Below are 20,130 nucleotides of genomic sequence, written 5' to 3' on the forward strand. Positions count from 1 at the left end.
CCCTGTCCAATTGTTTCTTTTTTTTCTTATTCATATCCATTTCATGTATTTATAACCATGTTTATACTTATACCTGTTATCTAATAATTGTTTGACAAAATAAATAAATAAAATACAGCTATATTAATGACAATACAAACAATTATTTTCTATTAAGTATCTTATTTCTATAAGTTTCAGAAATTGTAACTTTGTTGCAAAGATTTATACATACGAAGATAGAAGTTTTTGTGATTATAACCACAGATAGCTTTTTAGATAACTCTTGACAACCCATAACTCATTGGGTCATGATTTCAGAGATACTTTATTAAATTAAGAAACAAAATGATTACAGATGGACAAAAAAGCAGAAATGATTTCTGACTTCTGCTGGCTTCCCCATTGACTTTTCTTTTTATAAGACTTTATGACGTTTCAATAGAAGATAAAATACAAGAAAACAAAAAGAAAAAAAATAAGGAAAAATAGATCAGAGAAAAAGAAAAATTAGGGGTAAAGAGAAAAAGAAAAGCATAGAAAAAGTAGCTTCCAACTTTTTTCAATACAGATATAAATATAAAATACATTAAACTTAATCTTAATACATTAATTTTAATCTTAAAACATAATATGCTGTACTTCTTTAGTGTATTAAATAGTGTGAGTTGCTTGACTCACTAGCTGATTTCAAAAACCTCCATTTTGCAATCTTGAGTGGCTGTTCAGAGGATGAGTGCATTATTTTACAGGATTCTTCTTAAATCTAGAAAATTCTTTAGGCTACAAGGTTCTGGTTGAGCTCCACATCAGTTATGGAATCACTTCCCATTTGAGGGAGCCACTCAATCTGCCATTTTCTTCACCAGAAGCTCCCCCATTTACTTTTTGTATAGGAATCTGGCAGGGAGTGTTGGAAATGATTTTTATGTGACTGTGGCATGTGGCAGTATTGAAATGGACACAATTGTGCCAAATTTCAATCTCATGGGAGTAATGGGTCTCAGATTTTAGATATACTCTGTAAGTTAGATTTTAGATATACTCTGTAAGTTAGTTCATTTAAGGTACATTGGTTGAAAATTGTTTCCCTCTGAAGTAGCATTTTGCCCAATTGAATGTCACAAACAGGCAAACAGGAGGATTTTAGTAATATACTAGAAAACCTGTTCCCTGTTGGGTTGTTGTTTCAGAGATATTTCCTTACCAGATTTCTTCAACAGTGACAGAGCTTCTAATGTACTACCTTCACTGGAAAAATTGGGATACATTCAGAGATGTTTCTGCCTTGAAAATAGTCCATGAATAGCACAGTCAAACATGAGCTATATGAAGCACAGAAAATGTTTTATGACATTTTGAATTATGTCATAAATAGCTTTATGATAATGTTTATATCATCAAATGTTTTATAACATTTGCCAAATTTAAATTCCATAGGAATCTGAGATCTTGGATTTTCGAGGCAGCCTGTAATATAGTCTATTCAAGGTATCTTGGTTCAAAAGGCCCTACTATGGTGCATTGTTTTCCCAGTTAAAGGTTACAGGAATCAGAGATTAATGCAAAGCAAAAAAAAAAAGAAAAGTAGTTTGATTCGGTGACAAGGCTATTATAGGTCAGCATAGAAAATCAGATCAATATGAGGCTGCAATAAGTATGTCATTCTGTCTCTGTTACAAAAAGATGTGATTAGATTGTCTAAAGAGTCAGACATCACGATCAGTGTAACATATAAACACAAATACTAGATTTTTGGCATCTATTAGGAATATAGTTTTGTCAACATAGACAATTTAATTGTTGAACTCTATTTGAGGCCACACAGACAACAAAATCTTTTATTAAAATGATGAAAGCTAATTTCATATTTGTACACAATATCATAGGTTTCCCAAGCAATATGACATCTCCCTTACATATTAAACTACAGTTCTTTTTATCTCTTGGTAAACGGATCTGAAAATTTAGTTCTCTGAATTTGATGGTGACTATGGCCCAAAATATAAAGAAGGAACCAGATAAGAGAATATTGCAATATTGTATTTCTAAGATTGTTTTGCCTCGTTATGAAGTATATAGAGCCAATTAATAAGATTCACATATATTGCTTCACAGGCTTCATTTTTTCCTGAATGCATACTGTATTTTGGTGAGAGTTATTTATTAATCAAATTTGTTTGTTGGCAATCTCTAGTTATCATCTACATATTCCTCTGAAAGCAAACAAGCAAAAAAGTTTTTCCTACAAATTCATCTCCTTGAAGGACAGAAATAGGATTGAAATCCACCTCCTAGATTTCTCCTGGCAAATCTCAAAGACACTTTTCCCTCTCTCTCTCCTTCTTTCCCTGCCAAGGAAGGTTTGCCTCTGCTCGAAGGGCAAAATGGATAGATGGTTCCCTTTTTAAAACTACTGGGAGAGGGAGGGGGAAGAATCATCCTACAGACCCTTAGCACCCCCTTAGAAGTTTAGAAGCTTGACAGGGAAAGAAGCAGGGGAGGAGGGAGAGAGGGAAGAGTGTCTTTGGGATTTGACAGGAGAAATCCAGGAGGTGGATTTCCATCCTATTTCTGTCCTTCAAGGAGATGAAGGTGGTGAGTGCATTTAAGGGGGTGCTAAGGATCTATAGGATGATTCCCTTTCTCTTATGTTTGGATTGGAAGGTTTGCCTCTGCTTGAAGGGCGAAATGGATAGATGGTTTCCTTTTTAAACTACTGGGGGGAGGGGGGAAGCAGCCCGGCCAGTCTGTATTCCTAGGGAACAGACAGAGGGAATGAGAATAAACATAAAAGAGGAGGAAAAGGTCCAGGGGGGTTGGGTGGCTGGAGCAAGAGGAGAGCGCCCAACCGTGCAGGTGATGAGACCGTGACCTGAAGCTCTGGGGCGAGAAGCAAAGCGAGGCGTGGGGGGGAGAGAAATGATGGCATCACCCTACCGCCACCGCTTCCGCCCACCGAAGCCTGAATGATTCACCGACTTGCAGGACGTTGCCGATGCAGCTGCCGTCAAGCAAAGCAATGGCCTGTGGGAGGGCAGGTGGTTCTCTGCAGCGGGGGCTGTCCTGCCACTGTTGCCACTGTTGTTGGAGATGAGGCTGGCGAGAGAGGTGCCACCACCGGTGGGAACTGTGGAAGCTAGGGAGGCGGTTCCTCTGCCCATGAAGTGGCTGAAACTCTGCCGGTGGAGGAATGTGCTCGAACCATTCCTCCAGCTGCTGGAAGGGCCACTTCTCTGCTACTGCCACGATGTCCAGCAGGGAGTCCAGCCTCTGCATCTTGCCCAATGGCAACACTCTGAACGCGGCATAAGCTGTGGCAAGGGCAGAAGGGAAAGCAACAGTGGCGGAGGAAGTGCAGTGGCGGGCGCCGAAGGTCCCGTGATGCAAAGTGCCCCGCTGAGGCTGACATCCACACCGTTGCCACCCGCCCGCTGACCTGGCCTGCAGCCAGCAGCATACCTAGGTCTGCAGCAAAGGTGCTTGATGGGGGTAGGGAGCTCTCCATGCTCCACCATGATCGGCCGTTAGGAGCGGCTGGTGGTGAGGCATGGATGCCCGTGGGGTGCTCTAGGTGAGGATGCACGGGAGGGGAAAAATTAAGTCACCCCCGAAAAGACGGCCTAGCCGTTTTTTCGGGGGTCAAAAGAAAATAAGGCCTGGCCTTATTTCTTGAGAAACACGGTATTTATGATGGCTGCAATGTCCCAGGGTCATGTGATCATCTTTTGCAATCTTTTAACAAGCAAAGTCAGTAGGGAAGCCAGGTTCATTTAACAACTGTGTTCCTAATGTAACAAGTGCAGTGACTCACTTAACAATTGTGGCAAGAAAAGTCATAAAATGGGGTAAAGCTCACTTAACAACAAATTTGCTTAGCAACAAAAATGTTGGGTTCAATTGAGGTTGTAAATCGAGGGCTACCTGTTTATCTACATCAACATTTGCTCATAAATGTGCGTATTGGTCAGAAAAAAAATATTACTGTGTATTACTATCATATTTTTGAATGATCACTAACCAAGGAAATTATGCAATGAGAGTGGCTATAAGTTCAATCAATTTCTCAGATATGTATTTAAAAAACTCATTGACACTCATATTCCTTGAAGTGCATCTTCACATAAGAAGAAGTTGGTTACATTTTGCTTTGTGGACGTTTTATAGAACTAAAAGACTGTATGGCCACAGAGTCCCAAAACAGTTCTCAATAACTGAATCCCCAAGATATTATAAATACCAAATTGGAATCCTTTACAAACTATTACTATAATTCATAGTGTTTTGCATCTGTTATTTTCACCATCTATATGACTAGATATTCTTCTCTTAATGATGAATTTTATTTTAAGAGTGGGTGTGATTCCAATGACATTACATTGCCAGGATTTTAGGATTTTTTTTAAAAAAAGAAGCACTTGCATGCATCTGTTATGTATTCTGCACTAAAGAAACATTCCTGTGTGTGATTTTTTTAAGGCAATTGCTATGGTTACAACCACATTGTAAGGTTCACTCTCTGACATTTTTATTATTATCCTTTGAACCATTAATTAAACATATTTTTTTCCCATGCCTAAACAATTGAAGGAGAAATGTGGGTGACTGTTTGGTAGATGAATAATTTAAATTTACTCACTGGTCTTTTCCTCCTACTGCAGGGCAAGCTGAGCAGAATTTTGATCAGTTTGTTTCCTTGCAGAACTACAGATATATGTCATTTTTTTTCCAGGAAGGGGGTAGATACTTAAATTGAATTTTTAATAGATAGATTATTTACAAAATAATTTTCAAAAAATCTATGATCTCCAAATGCTTAAAAATATTGTAAGCTACTCCCCAGATGATTCCTTCTACTTACCATGGGAGAGGCATTGCCTAAAGTGCCTCTAAAAAGTAACTTCCTTCTTCATCCTTCTTAAGAAATGCAGTTGTGACTGGCAAAATGGAGAGCATGGAGGTTCCTTGTAGACTTTTCTAGAGTGTCAGTATAGGTAGCCCTCGACTAACAACAGTTTGCTTAGTGAGCATTCAAAGTTACAATGGCACTGAAAAAAGTGACATGCCCATTTCCCACACTTATGACTATTGCAGCACACACACACACACACACACCATGGTCATATGACTTACATTTACATGCTTGGTGGCTGGCTCACATTTATAATGGTCGCAGTGTCCCAGGGTCACTTTTGCAATCTCCTGCCAAGCAAAGTCAATGAGGAAACCAGATTCACTTAACAACCGTGGTACTAATTTAACAATTGCAGTGATTCACTTAACAAATGTGGCAAGAAAAGTTGTAACAAATTTCTTACTTAGCAACATAAACATTGGGCTCAATTGTGGTTGTAAGTTGAGGATGGCCTGTATGTGTCAGCAATTCTCGTCATCTAAGACTGAAGATTTTAAATAAGTTTGGCCAAACTATAATTATCAATCGTATGTGAAATACCTTTCAGGTACTGTGTCATGAGTTTTAATTTTTATTAAAAATTTATTTTTAATTCTCACGTATTAGTACTAAACTATTTTTTTTTTGTAATTTTATACAGAATTGCTTATATGACAGTTGGATCAAAATGGAATCTCCTTTCTCGGGGGGAGGGGTTTATATTTGAAATAGACTTTCTACAAAAATATTTTATTGAATAAATGATCTGTTTTTCTCTACTTATGCAATTACCTTCTTCATTTTTCCTTTAGAGCTTACAATTTCTATTTTATTTAGGAAATAGCCCGTTATCTCCGTCCTGGCACCCTCCGTGCTCGCTTTGGTAAAAACAAGATACAAAATACTGTCCATTGTACAGATTTACCAGAGGATGGACTTTTGGAGGTAAGGCTAAGAAGAACATTTTTAAAATTATATTAGATTATGGGTTGTTTTTTTAAAGTAAACAAATAAAATGCACATACACTGCTCAAAAAAATAAAGGGAACACTTAAACAACACAATGTAATTCCAACTCAATCACACTTCTGTGAAATCAAACTGTCCACTTAGGTAGCAACACTGACTGACAATTTCACATGCTGTCAGTGCTTTCACTCTAGTGGTAGCATGAGACGGAGTCTACAACCCACACAAGGGGCTCAGGTAGTGCAGCTCATCCAGGATGGCACATCAATGCGAGGTGTGGCAAGAAGGTTTGCTATGTCTATCAGCGTAGTGTCCAGAGCATGGAGGCGCTACCAGGAGACAGGCCAGTACATCAGGAGATGTGGAGGAGGCCGTAGGAGGGCAACAACCCAGCATCAGGACCGCTACCTCTGCCTTTGTGCAAGGAGGGACAGGAGGAGCACTGCCAGAGTCTTTCAAAATGACCTCCATCGGGCCACAAATGTGCATGTGGCTGCTCAAACAGTCAGAAACAGATTCCATGAGGGTGGTATGAGGGCCTGACGTCCACAGGTGGGGGTTGTGCTTACAGCCCAACCCCGTGCAGGACGTTTGGCATTTGCCAGAGAACACCAAGATTGGCAAATTTGCCACTGGCACCCTGTGCTCTTCACAGATGAAAGCAGGTTCACACTGAGCACATGTGACAGACGTGACAGAGTCTGGAGACGCCGTGGAGAATGTTCTGCTGTCTGCAACATCCTCCAGCATGATCGGTTTGGCAGTGGGTCAGTAATGGTGTGGGGTGGCATTTCTTTAGGGGGCCGCACAGCCCTTCCTGTGCTCGCCAGAGGTAGCCTGACTGCCATTAGGTACCAAGATGAGATCCTCAGACCCCTTGTGAGACCGTATGCTGGTGCGGTTGGCCCTGGGTTCCTCCTAATGCACGACAATGCTAGACCTCATGTGGCTGGAGTGTGTCAGCAGTTCCTGTAAGACGAAGGCATTGATGCTATGGACTGGCCCGCCCGTTCCCCAGACCTGAATCCAATTGAGCACATCTGGGACATCATGTCTCGCTCCATCCACCAATGCCACATTGCACCACAGACTGTCCAGGAGTTGGGGGATGCTTTAGTCGAGGTGTGGGAGGAGATCCCTCAGGAGACCATCCGCCACCTTATCAGGAGATGCCCAGGCATTGTAGGGAGGTCATACAGGCATGTGGAGGCCACACACACTACTGAGCCTCCTTTTGACTTGTTTTAAGGACATTACATCAAAGTTGGATCAGCCTGTAGTGTTTTTTTCCACTTTAATTTTGAGTGTAATTTCAAATCCAGACCTCCATGGGTTGCTAAATTTGATTTCCATTGATAATTTTTGTGTGATTTTGTTGTCAGCACATTCAACTATGTAATGAACAAAGTATTTAATAAGAATATTTCATTCATTCAGATCTAGGATGTCTTATTTTTGTGTTCCCTTTATTTTTTTGAGCAGTGTAGAAAATTATTGGAAAATTATTATAAATTATATTTAACATGACAAATGTTTTTTAAATAATCCTCTCTCCCTCCATGTATATATTACAGCTAGCTGGAATGGGAAATTTTATTTTGAATTAGCATTTTATATAATTAATTGTGCTGAATGTATCAGTACAGTGGTGGGTTTCAAAATAGTTTACCACTGGTTCAGTGGGTGGGGCTTGGCGGGTGCACTTTGCACGCGCACACACACATTTTGCACACGTGTGCCAAATGTGCATTTTGCGCAGGCGCAGAGGCTTTCTGACTCACCTCCTGCAATCCTGCACTCTCCCTGTCACTTCAGCAGCTGACGCGCGGCAATCTGCTGTGCCATGCAAAGCAGCTGCGCTTTAAAAGCAGGAAATAAAGGTTAGTATAGTACCCCAGGCAGGCAGGTGGGCCCAACAACAGCTCCTCAGAGAGAACCGGTTCAGTGTCTGCTGATCTTTGGCGCTACCAGTACGCCAGACCGGGCCAAACCGGTAGAATACCACCACTGTATCAGTACAGTGCATGCTCCTAATACTCCAGAATACATTTGTATATTCCATGTATCTTCTAGTTCAGGGGTGTCAAACTCGGTCTGCAAGTTTGACGGTTATAGTTGTATAAGGATATAAGCAATGGTATATTGTCTTGGAAATTAGTTTCTCAAATAGAGAAACTTGCATAGAACAGTGTGACTATTCATAAAGTAAATCTGAATTTTGGTAGCACTTGCCAAAATACAAAAATATTTCAAAAAGAACAACTGCTGTCCTAACAACTCAGGTACACCTTCTCTACATTTTTGAAAGCACTATACGAAAGCCTTGATTAATCAAAACCACGATGGATTTTGGTTACCTATGGATCAATCTGATGATAACCATGGCATTGTAATGCTGTATTTCCTTTTTTTCTATCCTAACTTCTTTGCTTAAAAATCTTTATTATTAATTAATTTTATTATAATTTTTAAAAAACTCATTATTATGGTCATAGACCACGATAGAAAAGGTAAATTTTAAAAGCTAAAAAGAATATAAAATATGCAAAGTTAAGAAAAATCAACACATACACATGGTATATATAAACAAAACCATATGAAATATTTTAAAAACCTTATAAAAAGAGACATGAAATATACAGTATAAAAATATAAAAATTAATACACGGTTAACTAAATCTATCAATACAAAACTCAACTAATAAATCAAATACTCATTAAGGATGGATTGAGACATGGATTTTGATCACTGCTGTGGACAACCTGGCAATAATGTGTGTATGTTGTGTCAGTGTCTGCAAGCAGAAGGAAGGTATAAAATTGTCTGGTGTGCTCTGTATTTCACCAATACAGTATTGGTGAGATAAGGTTAGTATCAATGGTTTGTCTTCAGATCATATAAATCTTTCGCTTTTATTGGTTTGTTTTTTTGTTGCACTTTGCATAGTGTTGCTTAATTCAAAAGGTACACATGTATGTACATAACAATATTGCTACATTAACTAGAACTTAAAATAAATTTACTTTTGTTGATATTGTAGGATTGATACTATAGATTTATTATCTAAATAGGCCAGATGTCCCCAATTTTTGTTATGTATTTGGCAGTTGGTTTTGCTGGATAATTAATCCCCAAGGAAAATGTCATGACTTGCTATGCTACCATAACGTCTAATGTGATTAGCATGATAGAGCTGGATTTTTCAAGCTTTCTAATTCTTTAATTTGCATTCTATTTTAATATTGTGAGCTTCATATAGTGTTGCCTTATTCAGCCAGCACCAAAAAAGGTGCTTTACATATTACATACAATATTTCTCATCTTTCAATTGCACCTCATCCAACACTGGCAATAAATGTATATATAATTGAAGTATTGAATATTTTTCAGATTTCTTGATGATTGAAATTCATTATTTGAGATTCTTTGCTGAAATAAATATGCAACATTTTCCCCTTACTTGTGTCTTCAGGAAATGTCAGAAAAATGTGGCTTGTGTTAAACACAGGCACTTCAGAATTTATCCTGGATAGTTAAAATATACTGTGGTACTCACTATCGTCTTCCAGTTTGCGATTATGCATTAGAAAGTCAAGTTTGTCTAATTGCTGATTAGGCAAACTTGTACTATTTTCAGTAATAAAGAAGAGGCTGACGAAAGTGAGGTTTTTGTCCCCTTAACCAGGATCGAAAAGCCATAGCTGTTTTGTACAATTATTGATTCAAAGGTTGATTAAATGAATAAGTTGGTCATAGGACGCTTAGGGTTAACTTCTCCAAATGGGTTGAATTTCGTTATGGACTACCACAACTGCTAATAATTAAAATGGCAAGACAGCAGATTGGAAGTTACAGATTTTTTACAGCACATATGATACCAGGTAGTGGTTTAACATGACCTTTATTAACATTCAGCTTTTCTCAGTGGAAATAAGTTGAAGTGAAGCACTCTGGTTAGTTAGGTTCAAGATAAATTAAGGTACAAGGACCGGTCTGGTGAAATAGGAAATAAGTAATGAAGTAGAGGGTTTTCTGTTTGAGCGGAGGATTGAACTAGAAGACCTTCAAGGACCCTTCAACTTTGTTATTCTGTTATGTAGAATTTGGACTGTGTGTTGTAGTTGAGCAAAGTAGTTCTAGGTTCAGGAGGATTGCTTTGAACATTATCCTGGATCAGTCTTGCAACTCAGTTAAAATATGCAAGGATAGCGAGAGCCTTGACACCAGGAAAGTATAAGAAAGTATACCTCGAAATCATGTTTATGTATGTGCATGTATTCTATATTCTACACACACATCTCGTACATATGCATATTGATCATCAGCAAAGCTTTCATTATAGTCTGACCCTGAACTCTTGGCTTTTTCCTTGTGAAAATGATTTCATTTAGCAGAGCGAAGTTAATAAATAACTCTCACATGACTGGAAAATAGGAGCAGGAATTAAAATGCTAATGGCTTTCTCATTATTAAACCATTTTCATTCATAAAAGTTGAATTGCTATTCTATTTCTTTTTTTAGTATCATTACACTAATGTCACGTGTATTTCTAGATCATCTTTAGTTTACTGAATCAAAATATGTATCTTAGTATCTTTTGGATAACATTTTCAGTTGAAAGTCACTAATTGCACTTTGAACTCAATGTAGATTCCAGAAATGACTGATGATTTAAAATTTGAAATATCCAAAAGAAGTGATAATATTTGGGCTAGGAAATTATATTAAGTATAATTATACATAACAGTAAAAATGCCTCTATATAATAAATCAGTTTAGATAATAAAAATACAACTTCTTATACAAGAATATTCCAAGGTTTAGTATTATTTTTAGATAAAAAATAAACTGATGCTGTAGAGAAATGATTATCCTTTTAATTCTAGTCCTGATGTGGAATATGGTTCTTTGGGAGAAAATTAGTCATCTGAGCCCGTGGAAGCAGCTGGCTGTTCTGTCTGCCATCCTAGAGAAGACTTTGGTCCTAAGGAGGCCTTTAAGATCCCTGTCAGATTTCTTGGCAACATCCCAGGAAATGTTGTAGCCCACAGAGTAAGAATTCTGAAATTATAGGATAGTAGATTCTAATTGGATATAAGGAAAATGATGTCCCATTAGCAAGGGGACTTTGATAATAGTACCAGTAGCCCAAAGAGATTGTATACTCACCATCACTGGATGTGGTCAGATAATGACAACCAGTCTTCTCTTACAGAAACTTTAATTTAGATTCCTATACAGAGCATGGGCTTGGATTCAATGGACTAAATGGGCATTTCCAATTCTATGATAGTATGACTTGATCCTTGTAGGAAAGAAAGTAGATATCATTAATATTGTATGGTTACTTCGATACGGTGGCAACAATTTTTGCACATACTTTCTCAAAATTAATGCTAAATACAACTTGGTCTGAGACAACATCAGATGCCTAGCTGAATCAAGGCTGAAGCTCAGACTGAAGTACCAAATATATTAACTTATTGTCTTCACCTTGTTCAAAATAAGATGAGGACTCAATGCATTCAGTGTTAGAGTCACTCAGAGGGTTAAAGATGAACAGAAGCAGGAAGATTAGAGAGTATACACAAATAGAAATATGTTGAAAGGCACAAATGCCAAAACATAATTATTACTATGAAAAAGCTAAAAAAAAATTGCAGTTGTAGAGCAGCATTTAGCATCTCAGGCATGCTTGTGTTAAAAAGAGAACGCTTAATAATTTTTATACTTTACAATTTTTTCCAGTGTTTTCTAGTGCTTTGGCCTTGTCTCTTTGGTTTCTTCAGCATTGAGTAGATGTTATTTCATTTGCATATATTTTTATTTTGTTTTTGTTTGATCAATCTGAAAGTTTGTTGATAGTCTTAAAGCTAGCAGTCTCTTGTATATCTAATATTCCAACAGTGAGTGTCCTTGAAGAAGCTTCTTAGCAAAAAGACAAGACAACCCTATTTACTTTTTAGTAAACATTTTTAAATTTTCATATTTAGTGGATCAATTTTACAATACACATTGCCCAATCACTTGGTGATATGGGCAATTAAAGAAATCAAGCAAATAAATGAACTCTTTTGACAGAATATTTTTTTAAAAAAATTAAGTTGGGGTTTGTGTGTGTGTGTGTCAGTTTCAGATATAACCTTACCCCATTTTTTGTGGGTGTAAATGTTGATGGATCAGTGGGATTTACAGATATATTCTTCTGCTATAGATATCATGAAAAAAATTGAAGCTGGTTTAGATTCAGATTTATAAGCAAAGAAAAATGCATCAAGGATTCCCTAGGTTTCTGCCAAAAGTTGCCACTCTCAATGCCTCTACCAATGCAGGAAAGATAATTGGCTTCCTGTCACAATTCAAGGTTTTCCTTATGGCTTTCCACTTCAAGGTATTTTCCAACCATGCTCTCAGTTCCTTCTGGAGCCTTGATGCTCTCTGAGCTTGGTTATTTGCTTGCAGATGTTTCATTACCCAACTCGGTAACATCATCAATCTACCAGGGACTCCACAGTCCAACATACACTGCTGAAAAAAATAAAGGGAACACTTAAACAACACAATGTAACTCCAAGTCAATCACACTTCTGTGAAATCAAACTGTCCACTTAGGTAGCAACACTGATTGACAATCAATTTCACATGCTGTTGTGCAAATGGAACAGACAAGAGGTAGAAAGCATAGGCAGTTAGCAAGACATCCCCAATAAAGGAATGGTTCTGCGGGGGGTGACTACAGACCACTTCTCATTTCCTATGCTTTCTGGCTGATGGTTTGGTCACTTTTGAATGCTAGTGGTAGCATGAGACGGAGTCTACAACCCACACAAGGGGCTCAGGTAGTGCAGCTCATCCAGGATGGCATATCAATGCGAGGTGTGGCAAGAAGGTTTGCTATGTCTATCAGCGTAGTGTCCAGAGCATGGAGGCGCTACCAGGAGACAGGCCAGTACATCAGGAGACGCGGAGGAGGCCGTAGGAGGGTAACAACCCAGCATCAGGACCGCTACCTCTGCCTTTGTGCAAGGAGGGACAGGAGGAGCACTGCCAGAGTCTTGCAAAATGACCTCCAGCGGGCCACAAATGTGCATGTGGCTGAAACAGTCAGAAACAGACTCCATGAGGGTGGTATGAGGGCCTGACGTCCACAGGTGGGGATTGTGCTTACAGTCCAAAACTGTGCAGGATGTTTGGCATTTGCCAAAGAACACCAAGATTGGCAAATTCGCCACTGGCGCCCTGTGCTCTTCACAGATGAAAGCAGGTTCACACTGAGCACATGTGAGAGACGTGACAGAGTCTGGAGACGCCGTGGAGAATGTTTTGCTGTCTGCAACATCCTCCAGCATGATCGGTTTGGCAGTGGGTCAGTAATGGTGTGGGGTGGCATTTCTTTAGGGGGCCGCACAGCCCTCCATGTGCTCGCCAGAGGTAGCCTGACTGCCATTAGGTACTGAGATGAGATCCTCAGACCCTTTGTGAGACCATATGCTGGTGCGGTTGGCCCTGGGTTCCTCCTAATGCAAGACAATGCTAGACCTCATGTGGCTGGAGTGTGTCAACGGTTCCTGCAAGATGAAGGCATTGATGCTATGGACTGGCCCGCCTGTTCCCCAGACCTGAATCCAATTGAGCACATCTGGGACATCATGTCTCGCTCCATCCACCAACGCCACATTGCACCACAGACTGTCCAGGAGTTGGGGGATGCTTTAGTCCAGGTGTGGGAGGAGATCCCTCAGGAGACCATCCACCACCTCATCAGGAGCATGCCCAGGCATTGTAGGGAGGTCATACAGGCATGTGGAGGCCACACACACTACTGAGCCTCATTTTGACTTGTTTTAAGGACATTACATCAAAGTTGGATCAGCCTGTAGTGTTTTTTTCCACTTTAATTTTGAGTGTAACTTCAAATCCAGACCTCCATGGGTTGCTAAATTTGATTTCCATTGATAATTTTTGTGTGATTTTGTTGTCAGCACATTCAACTATGTAATGAACAAAGTATTTAATAAGAATATTTCATTCATTCAGATCTAGGATGTCTTATTTTTGTGTTCCCTTTATTTTTTTGAGCAGTGTATATTTTCTTCTATTGAATCTCAGTTCTTTGTTAGTTTGGGGACCTGCAGGTGTCAGTGGGGAGAGATCTGTGGCAACCTCTTGCCATTTTAATAATAGTGCTGTCTGTCTATGTGATTCTCAACAAACATGAACACAAAATGCAACATTATCCTTCTCCAAAGAGGTTTTGATATACGTAGGTGAGTTTTAGAACTACTTAACACTTCAGACCCCCAGATGTGGGACTCTAGGAATTGTAATATTTGTGGAAGAATAGGGAGCTTTGTTAGAAAAATATCAGCCAGTCAGATATCTCCAGTCCTTTATGTTCCTTTGGAAAAGCAAATGAGATATTTAAGTTTCAGTATTTACTGTGGAAAGGCATCTTCCAAATTCTTTCATTAATACAGCATTGGCACTTATTTTACTGTTAAGAAAGAAAGTTAAGCTCCTCATGCTTGCTCTGTATATATACCTGAAGATTACTTCTGTTGAAATCTGTAGGGTACAACTTCTAAGTCACCATGTACTGTATAAGACCTACAATAGAAAAACGGAACTGAAGCCAAAATATTGAGGTAGTTTGATCCTGCAGAGTCTGGCTTGCAAAGCGAAATAGTAAATCTTTTGGGAAAAGCCTTTTAAATTCATGATTAAATTAAAATTATAGTTTGAATCCAAAAACTGTACAATTTTCCATGTAAATCAAAATGTTGTAAGGCTTGCTTACAACAGGGGAAATAGGGGAATATCACATTCCATAATGAACTATCGGAGCAGCACTTCTAATTTTGAACAGATTTGAAGGGGAGGTATGCAGATTAGGGGGGCGGGGGCGCTGAGGAAGCAAAACTCTTTCCTTGCTGCATGAGCAGAAATCTGTTTGCATTATATTTGATCTAGCCCTCCCTGTGTATCAATTAGACAGGCAACAAGACTTTTTCAGATTAAACTAGAATCATAAGTTTTGTTGGGCATAATATTAAGATGATTCTAAAGTCTTATATACCGTATTTGCCGGGCGTATAAGGCGACTGGGCGTATAAGACGACCCCCAACATTTCCACTGAAAATATAGAGTTTGTTATATACTCGCCGTATAAGACTACCCCCTCTTCCACACACCTTCCACTTTTGCACTTTTTTTTTTTTGACGCACTTTTCTGCTTTGGACAATTTTGAAATGAGCTAATCCAATTTTGAACCAAGAATATGCAAATAGCTATGGAGTTTAGAAATGAGTTTTAAAAATATTTTTCATTGCTTACCATTAAGCGTAAAATATGTTGTAAATAAAATGAGAACACAGAAACGTTCTCTTCTCAATACAGCTGATCTCTCTCTCTCTCTCTCTCTCTCTCTCTCTCACACACACACACACACACACACAAAAACCCGGACACTGAAAAGGCTGCCAAGGAACAGTATATTCAATGCCTTCTCTTTAATCAAGAAACAAGGAATTCCTTAGAATCTTTTTTTTTCCCCAAGTGGCCCTCTTTAAAAAAAAAAAATGGAGGTAACACTTTCATTCAAAAAGTCTTCCAGTATCTGGAGTCGCTCAGACATATTGAAGTGAGGCAGGAGAGTAAGTGAAATTTGAAATGATCCAGCTACCGTTTTCTTCCCTCCGCCCGAAGGCCATTATCTCCACGTCAAAACGAACGAGGGAGGCAAAGAAGCCAAACACGCTAAAAGGATCTCTTTATTTTCCTACACAAGGTCACACCTACTTTTCCGCATTCAAAGGACAACCTCTCCTCACCACCACCACACACACACACACACACCCCAATACCCGCAAACAATGTTCTGGGCATTAATCACCATTGCTACATTAACCTGGTAAATTTATACCCTGCCTCCCCCAGTGTTGCTTTGACGGCAGGATTTCACACAGCGGGCGCTCGCTCGCTCTCTTCTCCGCTCTCCCACCGTTCGCACATGTTGGAAGCACCGTAAAACCTGATAACCCACCCGGGGCTCCCCATCCTTAACCTACAGCCGCCCGCATGCAAAACCTGCGTGCAAAAAGAAAAAAAGAAAAAGAAAAGATCGCCGCACGTGAGGATCTTGAATCCTCTCCTCCCCACACCGCTAAGGAAGGAAGAGGGGGAAAGGTTGCGCAGCGCGTGGCGAGTGACACCCGTCACACACACACACACACACACACACACACACACTCTCCCCCCAGCCTCCCTCCCGGCTGCAACTCAAGCTCGAAGTGGGAGTCGGAGTCCTCCCGGCGTATAAGACGACCCCCCACTTGGAGGCATGTTTTTCAGGGCAAAAAAGTCGTCTTATACGCCGGCAAATACGGTAAAATGAAGATTCATTGAGTTCAACTACATCAAAAGAAATATTGAAATCATGTTTGTTTCCTGCACTTTTCTTTTATATAAAGATAACGAAGTGTGTAAATGATTAACTCTACAAAGTTTCAACTGGCTGAAAGCCTACACTTTCTTTGCCTAGCATTCCATTATGTCATATCCTGAACAAAGGTCTTTTAGTGCTGTACTGAGTCTGTTCAGATGTAAGCTCCACTGAATTCAGTGAAGCTTATGCCCACCCAGGTAAGTGGGTCTAGGATTGCAGCTGAAGGGTGCTGTTACATATTAACTTCGGAGCAAGTATGCAACTGAGTCTTCAAGCAATTTGGAATTTATTCTTCTTTCCTCAGCAGTGCATTCTCATTAGTAAAACAAGAGAATCAATCATGTGAAGTGAAGCAATGCCCGGTCTGTCATGGGCTCTTCCTTCGTACCACATTTCCCCTTTCAGAGGCCTTTAAATAATTAATAACAAGGCCATTGTATTTCCCAGTCATCTGGTGATGTTGCAATACAGCCTTTCATCAAGAGCTAAAACGGAGCGGTATGTCTCCAGAAGAGAAAATGCTTTTGGGGCTGTTGAAGGCAGTGTCAGATTCAGACCAACTCTCCCTTTTCAATATCCCTACTATTAAACTTTTCCCCATTCAGTTGTTTTCACTAATTGCTTTGGTGATTTCTATTTCATTATGGACTTTGGTGTCATTTCACCTGCACCCCGCTTTTCTATTTGTGTTGTTGTAATTACAGTGCCATCTTCTTGTTTTATATTGACTTTGATACGTTATTGTGAACTGCTTTGTGTAGTTTAAGTGGGGGGTGGAAATTGCACTTGATTTTTAGAAAAATGTAAAAACAGCCAATTTAGCAGAGATGATGTTTGCTTATGCAACTGTTTCATATGCTTTATCATAATTTCTAATTTTGGTAGTAGGGACTAAAAATAAGTAAAATCCTTGTTTGCATACAAGAGATTAAAATTAGACTTACTAGAAATGTCACAATTCTTGTGATTAATTCAGCATTTGCTAATGTATATGGCATGGGTCTCCCCACTTTGGGCTCCATATACTGAGGGTCTTCCTTTTCCCCCAAATTGCTGAAACATTTTCTTTGTTTCTATCAGAATAGGTAGAAAAATCTAGTTGACCTCAGCTAAGCAAGATGAAAGAGACTGCATTTTGCATCTATCAAGTAATCAGGGAGCTTGTAGGCTACCTTGGGGAGTTGAATTTTTAAAAATCCTAAAATTTTTTTGCGTAAAAGGTTTTGTATTGCTGCAAAGGAAGAAACTTAAATATTTCCATATAGTCACCAAGAGTTAAGTTCAATTTACAAGCTTACCTTAGGACGCATACTACAGATTTCATATTTATATGTTACCAAGACTCTAAGCAGTTTACAATACAAGATTAAAACAATCAACAACAACCTTACTCTAGTGCCAGTGGAATCCAGCCCAGCTGAAGCCTGGCCAACATAAAATCTCTCTAGCAGCATTAATAATCAAATTATAGAAAAATTGAACACCTGTCTAAAGAGGGAATATTCATAACCGTCAGAGTTCAGTAAGTAAGATCTAAGTAAGTAAGGTATTTCACAGTGTAGAGGCCATCATGAAACACTTACCTTTGGGTCAATGTCCCCTGATTTCTTGTAACTGTAGACAAGTATATGGGTGTCAATGCAGCAAAATTGCTATTTAATTTGGGTATCAATCCTCATATCATTTCCTAGGTTGGATTAAAGGCAGATACATGTCGTTTGCATGATGATTAAAACATATACTAGGGTTACCAAGTATTCTCAATCCAGCTAGGTGCACAACTGATATGTCATATCAAGATAAGCAAAGGCTTTGCCTTTTTCCATGGCTTCTACCTGTGGTTCTAGTAGTAACTATGAGTCCAGGAGAACTTCCACAAACCTGTTTCTTCAGGAAAAGGGTGACCTATCAAATGAATTATCATAGAGTCAATTGCTTCTGTATAAACAGTAACACTGTAATTTATTTTGAGCTTGGTTTGCCCCATCTAGTTCTTCATGGTTACCACTCCTGAACTAGTGCAAATAGCTGTTGGAAAGTCAGAGTTTAGTAGAACTCCCATTTTTATTTGTTGATCAAATTCATATCCTGCTTTTCTATTTGTATAAAACTCAAGGTAACATACAGTATTTTTTTAAAGAGGAAGCTGTATGTATTTTAAAATTGAATGTAATTGCTTTAAACTCAATTTGATGACTTCCAAATATATTGGAGTATATATTAGAAGTCTATTCTTCTGATGACAATCAGACTTACAAAAGGTATTTCACAGTCTATAGGAGCTGGTAAGTATTGGAGAGAGACTGACCAAGCCAGGCAGAAGAGTCAAACAGGGAACTAGTCTGGAATCCCTATGTGGGCACAAGGGGACAAAGTCTGACCACCTTGAATGCTGTTGAACCTTATCTAGTCTTATACAGGTGCAAACTGTCAGTCTGAGAAGATTATTGTCCCTAGGCTTGAGCAATAAAATGGTAATTGAATTATTTAAGTGTGAATCTGGTTGTTTGCCCTCGGCATTAAAATATGTAAAGAGGTACAGTCATCCTGCATAGGATGCTTCCAATTACCAGCTACCAAATATGATGACTTGTGATTTCTTAATGAGAAGATTGAGACAACCGGCCCTGTTTCAACTCTCCAGGTTATAAAATACTATTATTTTGGCAGTTCCTATAGATGTTCCCTATAGTAATTTGGTCACTATTTGTGCAATGGAGTTCCTTGACAATAGAACTCTTTTCATCATAGGAAAATGTATAGTAGCTTTGTTTTTTTCAGCAGGGCTGGGAAATGTCTTTCTCCTCCTCTGGATCATATCGTTTATGCCTCCCTCCATTCCCACTCCTAACTAGGATACCTTATGGTTAGTATTACTGTGCTGCACCCGAGTACTTTATCCAAATATCCCTTGATTAGGGAAATAAACTTGTTTTTTATATGTGGCTGATAGCCCATTTGCCTTCTGTTTCACCAACTCTTCTTTTATTGATAGAATCAATACTTTAACCAGACCTATTTTCAACTTCTTTGAAGAAATAGTAGATGCTAATTCCAGAGAAGCTATCCACATGCAATAAGGCAAAACAGAACAAATATTCTTCTTTCATTTTTATTCAGGATTTGAATCCTATTACCTGTCCTCTCTTGCTAGTATTTAAATATGTGTTAGCCTTAGTCCTCTTCTTAGTTGTGCCTGAGTTTGGCAGCTGTTTTGGAATTGCATGTGCGTGTTACTGTGTTTTCTCTCCTCCCTAGAAAGAAAGAAAATGCTTTCTTAAGGAGCATTTGAACTTGTGACATCCAGTTAAATTGTTACTGCCCTAACCCTTATTAGTTTTTGTTCTTCTTTTTCAACAAGGTTATTGACCCTGTAACTTTTATATACTTCTAATTATTGCATTTTAAAATCTTTTTGGTTATCATTTCAACCCTCAGGCTCTGTCATCATAGCAATAGCACTTAGACTTATATACTGCTTCATAGTGCTTTGCAGCCCTCTCTAAGCGGTTTACAGAGTCAGCATATTGCCCCCAACAATTTGGGTCCTCATTTTACCCACCGCGAAAGGATGGAAGGCTGATGCCTAACTGTAGTGACCTTTTCTGTTTTTCACAAAATAATTACATTTAAAAAAAAATTGTAATGGCATTTCACTTCAGTCTGTCTTTGCTATGGCCTACATATAGCATTATTTCCATGGTTTGGCTATTCATGAAAAACACAGCCATTCTCCTGGAAAGAAAGCAACTCTTCTCCAAACAAAGGGCCTTCTATTCAGAGATTTGCAAATTGGATCTCTGCCTTCATGCACTTTGTCTTTCATTGCCAGTTAAGGAT

At 38.9% G+C, this 20,130-nt stretch overlaps 1 protein-coding gene across 4 annotated transcripts in view; it reads left to right on the forward strand.

Annotated features, from left to right (window-relative positions):
• NME7 (NME/NM23 family member 7) overlaps nucleotides 1-20,130 on the forward strand; it is a 72,293-nt gene that overhangs the window by 51,179 nt on the left and 984 nt on the right. For all 4 annotated transcript variants that reach the window (XM_087966441.1, XM_087966440.1, XM_087966442.1 and 1 more), the window contains exon 11: nucleotides 5,711-5,818. In XM_087966441.1, the coding sequence (XP_087822567.1) occupies nucleotides 5,711-5,818 (108 nt within the window). The remainder of the gene's footprint in view (nucleotides 1-5,710; nucleotides 5,819-20,130) is intronic.

The sequence above is a fragment of the Notechis scutatus genome, chromosome 5 (genome assembly GCF_049901735.1).
Source record: "Notechis scutatus isolate UNSWTSFEM ecotype Mainland chromosome 5, rNotScu1.2, whole genome shotgun sequence".
Classification (NCBI taxonomy): domain Eukaryota; kingdom Metazoa; phylum Chordata; class Lepidosauria; order Squamata; family Elapidae; genus Notechis; species Notechis scutatus.